At 30.7% G+C, this 9,618-nt stretch overlaps 1 protein-coding gene across 1 annotated transcript; it reads left to right on the top strand.

The window, feature by feature from the left end:
* The first annotated feature begins 3,926 nt into the window (after positions 1-3,926).
* On the top strand, positions 3,927-5,035 carry LOC132627599 (uncharacterized). Its single transcript, XM_060343024.1, has 2 exons — positions 3,927-4,108; positions 4,387-5,035. Exons 1-2 carry the CDS (start codon positions 4,005-4,007, stop codon positions 4,835-4,837), a joined length of 555 nt encoding a protein of 184 aa, XP_060199007.1. The 5' UTR covers positions 3,927-4,004; the 3' UTR covers positions 4,838-5,035.
* The last annotated feature ends 4,583 nt before the right edge of the window (positions 5,036-9,618 follow it).

Raw genomic sequence — 9,618 nt, 5'->3', positions numbered from 1 at the left:
ATAAAATTAACAAATTAAAATCAAAATCAAACAAACAAGATACACAAGAACAGAAAATTATAACCATAATATAGGATTGCTAGGTGTCATATACATACAGTAAGAATAATTAAGAAAACACATAAAGGATATACATTAATCCTAAAGACACATCCTAGTCACTTTTCTTTGTTAATGATATTTGATTTTCTCAACTGAAGTGAAAAATTAGAGATACAAAAGCAAAAGAGAGCTTATTACAATTGGGTTTTTTTTGGGCTTAAACTTAATGGGTCTGGACTATTTTAATTTTTTTGGGTAATGTATAAATTTGAGTTTAAATTTTGGTTCTTCGGTTCTGTTTTATCAAAGTTCGGTTCGGTTCGGTTATTTCGGTTTCGATTTTTTGAAGGTGAACACCAAACACCGAACCATACTAGTTCGGTTCGTTTCTTTCGGTTTCGGTTTTCGGTATTTATGCCCAACCCTAGTTTGAATTGTTTCCCATTCCTTGCCTGCCAATTTTGATAGATCAATGCTCCCCAAAGTGCTGTGGTTATCTCCTTCTTGAATTGTTTCCACTGTCTTGCTTTGTACCATTTCAGAGTTTGCCGGATAGTTTGATTCAAGAGTGGTAACCCAGACCACCTTAGCAAAGCCTGTCTCACTTCCTTGTTCCATTCACAATCCACAAATAGGAATATTCAATCTCTGCAGCCTTGCTTTAGTCAGAAGCCTATTCTGATTTGATAACCAAACTATGAGCCTATGTTTAGGTACCATAGTAGAGTTCCAAATCAAACTGCAACCTGCAATCTCTGTTGTCTCCTCAGCAAGGTGTTAATAACTTTTGGACACTGAATACTCTTCATTAAAAGTCAATATATAGTCATCATTCCTGTACCAGTGCACTTAACTTATGGAGTCACCAGGCACGAACAGACGTTCGGTTATTTCTGTTAAAGTGGTTTCTCTAACAAAAATAGTTTTCGCTGAACGGAGAGGACTCATGAGTGAGTTGTTTCCTTTAAGATAAAAAGGAATATTGCTGCATAATTTTTGCCTGATAAAATTTATCCACACCCGGTGTTTACAATCAAATCAATGGCATGAAACGTGTTTGTATAAATTTTTCTTACTAAGTCATGATTTAAGATAAGTTCTTATATGCCCCTTTAATATTTCGAACAAATTTAAAGAGGGTTCCATCATGTTTAAAGGTAGGGAGAGAATTTTTGAAGCTCAGCGAAACTAAAATGGTGAACCAACTCTTTCGTTCATGGAGACTTTAGCTTGTACAATTTTTCCGTGTTTGCAGTTGAACTTATTACTTCAGCTCCCAGGCCAATGTGCCTCTGTGTGATGATATGGGAACTTCTAAATGGGGAAGAACTGATCGACTAATTTAATATAAAAGGTGATGGGGATAAAAAAACACTTAAACCAAAAGGTCAAGTGGGAAACTTAATTTCCTGTAAAGAATAAAGACTAGAATATCCGCAAGAATTTAAATGTTGTGGATAATCTTGTGAGCTGGACATCCAATTAAAGTTTTTTTTTTTTTAAAAAGGACAAAAAAGAAACTTAATGAGAAAAAAAAAAAGTAAGAAATTACTAAGGCTTGATGGTTTTGATTATTTAGGGAAATGATTCTTAAATTGTCAATTTATATGGTATTGATGAACAAATGATGTTCAAACGTGATGGTGACCACACCGAGTACTTAGCGAGACATATTTGATTTAAATATAATCACATAAGGTGCTGAAAAAAAAAAAAGTCCAAGAGTAATAACCTTGAACTTACGTTGGGAGAAAATCTCACCTTTAGAGCAACATTTTCATAAATCAAATTTGATAAATTAGTCTAAATTTGGCATAAGATAACTGGAATTTTGTTGTTCTAAAATAGAAGCCGCGTCTTAAGAGCGTATGTTAAGTGTTTTGGAATTACGTTGCCGTTTTCTCTTTGTTTTCTACGTGTGGGCCACTTATTGTCTTGCTAATTGCTTTGTCACCAAGGAATCCTTCTTCCTCAGCGAATGAAACATTGTTTAATAAACTCAATTAGCCTGCATTTACGGATATATATATATATGTGTGTAGAAGATACATACAATGTTAAAACTAATAAGTTTAGAACTCATAATTTTATAAGTTTAACAATAGGCCATAACCTTTTTCCTATTTTGTTGGATTTAGAGTTTAAAAGGAAAGAAAGAAACGAAATTTGTTGAATAAAAAACACGTCTTTAATAAAAACATCAAATGTGGTACTCATATCATCTCCACGATCAGCTGACTCAAAATATCAGAGATCTTTTGGAAAGTTTATCAGCAATAGTAATTCTAAGAAAATATTTAGTGGTATTTTACCATGTGAGCATTCGCATGGAATTTTATCAATAGTAATCTATATATGAAAACTTACTCTTTGGAGGAGAAAATAAATACTATTCATAGTTAAAAACTATAAGTGGATTAAGAACACTATGAATCGATTTTTAAAATAAAATGAACTCTTTTTCTCCACCAGTTAAGGCCTAAACGATGGAGAAACGAAGGAAACAACAACTTCCTTTTCCTCAAATTGCTAATCTATGCATCAATCGTGTCCGGCAAATCAAAATAATACTACACAATTTGCATAAATTGATCTTGGTTATCAAATTTATTATTTTAAAATAATATCCTATTGTATATGTCAAATCAACTTTATTTATCTAGGATTTCTATACTTCTCTCTTTATTTCTTAGTCAAGTCGTCTTAATAAAAAAATTAAAACGAGTGAACGATGAAAGAATGTCCACTCAGAAAAAACTTTAAATTCTAAACAAATAAATAAAAAATGTAGCAATGTGCCCCACGGCTCCTTTTCAGCATCTAAGAGTACGTTTGGACGGGCTTATGCCTATAAGCTGCAAACATAAGTTAAAAAAAATAAGTTGGGGTAGTCTAACTTTTTTTTTTTGGCTTTTCAGCTTATAAGCTGCTTTAGATAAGTTAAGTCAAATGGGCCAAATTATTTTTTTGAGCTTATTTTAAGCACAAAATGACTTTAAGCTGGTCAGTCAAACACTAAAAAAACTGAAAACAGCTTAGTCAATCCAAACGGAGTCTCATTTGGCAAATTACAATAAATTACGTACTTGTCCCTCACGGGACCCTTGAAAATGATATGATGATTCATTTCAACATACACCCGCAATTCTAAGAAAGAAATTAGAAATAATATCTCTTTTGGTCCCTAGATATTGATAGGTTCTTATATTGATGCTTGTGAAATTTGACTTGAACATATTTAACTTTCAGTTCATTAGAACGTGCGCTTTTAGTCCATTTTTATAGAAAATATTGTATATTTAGACTTTAAGAGTCCTTAAATATGAAGTAATTGTACACCTTACCGTTACACTACATGCAGGGGCGGAGCCACATTGGCTCCAGGCTCGGAGAAAAATTACAGTATATTTTCAAAGTTAAAATTATTTTGTTATGTATATATAGTAGATGTTGAACCCCCTGACTTCTTCGTGTATTTATCTTTTAGAATTTTTGAACCCTCTGGATGAAAATCCTGGCTCCGCCACTGACTACATGTGTAATTAAAATGTTGAACAGTCAATAGTTCTAGTAAATTTGTGAATGTTTGCAAGCAAAGGGATCAAAACTGCATATTAAATTAATTAAAGGTTTAATATGTTTAATACGATATTCCAAGAACTATAATAATAATTTATCAATAACTAAGGGACCAATTATACTAATATTAAAAAGGTGGGGAAAAAAAGATAAACTTTCCCCCTCTATCATGGTACCATCTTTTTCTTTTCTTGTGTGGAAGACAATCCCCTTCAAGACCCCATCCCACCCCCCACCCCCTCCAAACACCCCAACACACGCATACATACGCTGATACACATCTATATATATACGCATATACAATATTTGTGCATATAAAACCCTTTAGGGAACCCAAAAAAAGGGGAAATTATAGTCCTTCATTAGAGAAATGATACACAAAGATGACAAGCGTCAGAGGAGCCACTGAATGCTGCATGTGTGGAGACTATGGTTTATCTTCTGAGCTTTTCAAATGCAAAATTTGCCAATTTAGATCTCAACACAGGTACTACTTGAATTCTTCCCCCCCCCCCCCCCCCCCCCCCCCCAAAAAAAAAGGATCTTTCTTAAATTAAGCTATTTTATTTATTTTTCCTAGGAATTGGAGATTTCGTGACATTTCTGAATGACTACTTTGTATTTCTAATAAGTTGGCATACTGTATCGTATACATAATATGATGGGGTGGTTTAAATTGATCTTATCATATTTTGGTTTTGCCACTTAATGTATTTTCTTGAAAATATCATGTTTAAAAGGCGTCCTTTTTAATTTCTTTTGCAGATATTGTAGCAACTTGTATCCAAAAGCTGAGTCATATCGTATATGCAATTGGTGCTTGACTCCAAAGGAGGTTTCTGGAGAAAAAACACAGAACTCTTCAAATTCTTCATCATCATGTAGAAATACTACAAGTGACAATATTCAAGATGGTCCAAAGTTGAAGAAGAAGTTGATCATTAGAAATGAAAATAATAGAATTGGAAGCACAAGTCCAAAGGGGAAATTAAAGGGTTCTTCTAATTTGAAGCTTGAACTTATCAAGAAAAACCCCATCAAATTACAAAAGTCTCCTTCATTGGCTGCTAGAAAAAGGGTTACAGTTGATGGTGTGAATATGGAAGAAAAAATAAGGAGGACTAAATCAGAGGAGATTTCAAATAGAGGGATCACAAGAAAGGTACTTAAAAGTAGGGTAAGAAGATATAAGCTCTTGGATGAAGTCTCAAGCTAATGAAAATTTTGAGAGTTTGTAGATTTTTATGATTTTCTTTTTCTTTTTTGGTGTGATAATTTTGGTGGTTCTGAAATTTCACACATACAATTTTATGTAGAGAAAAAAATTGGGGTTGCTTTAGAACCCTTTGATTATGATTGAGAAATTTACAATGCAGAAATAGGGTTCGTGGAGTACCCTATTTATCTTTGCCTCTATTGTTCTTCTTGTTCCTAATTTGCCTAAGTAATATAAATCGTTAGTGTAAATAATTTTTATCTATTGTGACATGTAATATATTTTATTTTTAAATTTACAAATCTCACGTTTTAAGAATATTTACGTATAGATATAATTTAGGTGATATTTCCTAGTGATGTAAAAAACTATTTATACAGACGATATAAAACTAAAACTCAACAAGAAGTGATAACACCATGATGTTTCCTTGATTCAGAATATTACTAATTATTAACTACTATTAATACAGTGCTCTCTCGTTAGTGGTTATAGTCCACAAGAACAATCTAACATGAGGCAGGTTCTTAAATTTCCGCTCTGAGATTAGAGATGGAGTTAGAATTTAAAGTTTATGAGTTTTGAATTTGTCATCAACCCATAGCTCGTTTTAATTAATGAATTTGCAGATAACTATACATATATAAAAAAAATAATTTTTTTAATACAAATACATAATCGAAGTAAAAGTTATTGTATTTTTTTGAATTCATACCTAATAGTACAGCTCCGATCCACTATATTATCTCAACTGTCAAAAGTGTCAGCAAGGTATATATAGTCTCGACCTTTTAAGTGAATACACATTTTTTTTGTGTGTGTAAAAGTAAAATTCAAGGGGTAACACCAATAATGGAGATAACAACCAGTGACCCAACATCATGGGTAGGAAATTCTGTTGAGTGTCTCATCGCAATAAGCAACTGACAACACACTACATGGAAGTAATGATTTGCCAATTCTTTCTTGTTTCTTCTTTCTTTTACGCTAATAATTTTTCCAGGTAAAATATGTAATTATTGAGTAGACAAATAACTGCAAATTAAATAACTATGACTACTCAGATAGTTATGGGAAAATGGAGTAGGGAAATAATCAGATGACCTTTTTCTCTTGTTTGGTTCAGGGCCTAGTCTTTGATAAAGAAATAAGAGATACTCTGCAAGTGATAAAAGTTTGCTCGAATATTTATCTTAGTAATTACTTATCACTTAAGCATGACAAAAAATTGATATAATTAGTTGTAATATTAGCTGCGACTAAATTTTTGCCTTCTGCAAATATTATGCTTATGTATTTCCTTGTTGTCTATGGATATCTCTCTTCTAAAATTCTCTTGGCTAAAACGACTCTGTTAAAAAGCTCGAGTAAAAAAAAAAAATTGGCTTTCACTTCCTGTCGGTAAAAAAAATTATCTGCATTTTTTATGATTAAGTGATTTTAAAATAGTAAGAATATATATTAATTAATCATGATTAAATGAGAAGTGTTATGTCCAAACACATATTATGTATATATTGGTTTGATGTAAACACAAATCAGTATTTTAATAAAAATAACTGTGAATTTTACTCGAGTGTAAATTATTTACATATATATCCTCCCTTTAATTTTTCTCTTCCCTATTTCCTAGGAAGAAGGTAAAATTCGTAGGAGAATTCTAGCTAGTGCTAGCTAGCATACAGATCATCTTACTTCACCAACTTCAATTAACATTTTTTATTAATCACTTCCATTAATTGATCAGTTCTGTGATCAGTGAGTTAGTTGAGGATTAGCTCGCCAGCTCAATTTGCTGCTTGATGGATGTGTGCAGTACTCTAGTTATTATTAATATAAAATATAAGGTAAAAAGCATTAACTAAACAAGTAAACATTGAAAGAATCAATAAATAATCATTAGTAAACCCAATTATATTGTTAGGAAATTACTCCCTCCGTTTACTTTTACGTGTCCACTATGAACTTTGCATACCCCTTAAAAAATAATAAATGAAGTGTTTAATTTATCATAATACCCATATTAATTGATGCATATTTCTAACGAATTTGAAAGATGATTTGAAATGAGTAATTAATGATATGGTAAAACAGGAAAAAAAAATTGTCTTATCTTTGATATGCTAAAAGTGACAAGTAAAAGTAAAAATTTATTTTTAAAATAATGGACAAGTAAAAATGAACTATGGGAGTATTTGGTAAGAAAGACAATATATTCAAAGAATAGGAGAAGACAAGGTAAAGGTATACTAAAACAAAAATATGTAAAGGCATTGAGACTAAGGGCCTGTTTGGAAAGCCACCCAGGTAATTGGAATTGGGTGTAATGAAGTGTAATTACACAGTTTGACCTGTTTGTTTGACCAAGTAATTACACGGTTAGGTGGGAATTGGGTGTAATTGAGATGGTGTAATTACACTCTCCAATTCTGCAGGGGGGGGGGGGGGGGGGGTTGAGAATTGAGTGTAATTACACCCTGTAATTACAGGGTTACTTTTTTTTTTTTTTTAATTTATCTTTTATTTCTATTATTTTAATTTCTTTTGATTTTTAATTTATTTTTAATTTATATATTTTTAATTTCTTTTTAATTTTTACTTTTTATTTTTTTTAAATGTATTTTTTTATATTATTTATTTTTCATTTCCTTTCTTCTTATTCCCGTTCTATTGATTCCTGCGGATTGGATCAAAAACAATTCTTGAATGAAGCCAGGAATGAATCGAAAAAGAAATCTTTATTGGTTCTACCTCCTATTTTTTTTATGAAGAGAATGAATCTTTTTCTCGAAGGATAAAAAAAAAAGGGTCTGGATCTCCTGCGAGAATGATTACTTCCAATGGTTCCATGTAATTGCTTGTATTTTTTCTTATTTTATTCATTTAGCATAACCGTGCTATTATTCTAATTTTCAAAACTACACCTCTTAATATTAGAAAGGATAAGTCGTTAACAAACTTGACATATAACGAGTAACGTTATTAAAGTAGAATTTTGTTGTGATTGAGGTTATAGACTTATATTTTCCCTTTCTTTTGAATTATTTACTTAAGTTACGTTGGAACTTATTTATGTAGTGTTGGAATTTGACATAGGAGTATTATGTTAAACTTTTTCTTTTGGATTTTGAATTTAAGTTATTTTTTCAATTTTAAGTTATTTGCTTTCACGTTGCATGTTGTTTATTTTTCACTTACATTTAATTTGATGGATTTTTTATGTCAAACATTTGAATAATGTTATGACATTATATTTATAAATATTATTTTTTTGTCAAACATCCAATCCATGACTTTCACACAAAAAAAGTCTTCTTTTAAGTTTTATAATTCATTAAAATTAAATATTATTAATTTGAAAAATATATATCAATTATTTTTTACAATATTAGTTACAAATATATGATTATTAATTAATATATTTTCAAGAAAAAATTGTTGTTAAATAACTAATTTAATATCATTTATAAAGGTAAATATTTTTTAAATATTAATTTAAATTTTTTATAATTAAATTTTATTTTTAAATTAAACTAACTGTGTAATTACACTTGTGCAACCAAACAACACGCTTGTAATTACACTATAATTACGTTATGACAAACAAACAGGACATTGAAATTACACTACTGTGTAATTACTAGGCTGTGTAATTACTGCCTTGGTAATTACACCAATTCCAATTACCAGGTGGCTTTCCAAACAGGCCCTAATGAAAAAGAGAAGGAATATAAGATTACGTGCTTTAATCCTATATACCAAAAATAAAATAAAAAAATAGATCATTTGATTCACATCGACGAAATATTATGCTGTCTGATCAATTACAGCATGAATACTGTTAGACTTTCCAAAATTCGATGCGACATTTGAACCAATTCTCATATGGTGGACAACATTTTCATTATCATGATTCATGAGAATTAGATTCTATCTAGAAACTTCCTTCACTTTTTTTTTTCTTTCTCTATTTTGGCATGTTATTAGGGAAGATTAATTTATTGGAAATATACTCCCTAAAGGACTTGATTAACGTATTTCTAATATAAATTTATATTCCTTGTTCATCGGATGTGAAAATTGTGAATGAGTAACTGAATTCCTTTGCCCGAAAATAAAATTATTTACATGGCACGTGTCTAGTGGTGGTCTCTAGTGTAGACCAAATGAATAATCAACCAAGATATATAGAAATGAAGGATAAATACAAATGTACAGTATTTATTATGGTGGTTAGAAGCAGACTTCTTTCTCCAATGTTTTAAAGGTAGACTTTTTGTTTTCATTTTAAATTTTCAAGGGAGACTTGACTGAGTAAATTCATGTCCATGAAAAGAAATACGGAGTAAAATAAAGGACTAGCTTGATGTGACATAACACAATTCTTTACATTGGACCAAAATAAATTTATATCCGGAATTTATTGTGGGCACGTCCAGACAAAAGATACAGTATGGAAATACTTTGACAAAGTCTCAATTTCATCTCAAAGTTGTTGACAGAATGGCAGATAGGTACGTAAATGCTTACCCGCAGCATTTTCATATACATCAGCTAAGCATGATTAAGGACCCGTTTGGCCACGAGAATTATTCACTTTTTTTCGAAATTAGCGTTTGGCCATGAAAATTTTAATACAACTTGAAGTTATATTTGAAATTTGAAAAATACCAAAAAACTTATTTTCACTTTTAATACATTCAAACAACCAAATATTTTTTGTAAAAACTATAACTAAACACAACTCCATTTTCAACTCCAACTCCAAAATATCAAATAAA

This window comes from Lycium barbarum, chromosome 2 (assembly GCF_019175385.1).
Source record: "Lycium barbarum isolate Lr01 chromosome 2, ASM1917538v2, whole genome shotgun sequence".
Taxonomy (NCBI): Eukaryota; Viridiplantae; Streptophyta; class Magnoliopsida; order Solanales; family Solanaceae; genus Lycium; species Lycium barbarum.
The sequence above is the reverse complement of the archived record's forward strand: the minus strand, read 5'-3'. Positions and strand labels throughout refer to the sequence as shown.

Bases quoted from the DNA above. Each gene is read 5' to 3' on its own strand.
- LOC132627599 (XM_060343024.1), top strand. From the start codon at position 4,005: ATGACAAGCGTCAGAGGAGCCACTGAATGCTGCATGTGTGGAGACTAT. The intron at 4,109-4,386 runs GTACTACTTGAA...TTTCTTTTGCAG, and splicing joins CAATTTAGATCTCAACACAG to ATATTGTAGCAACTTGTATC.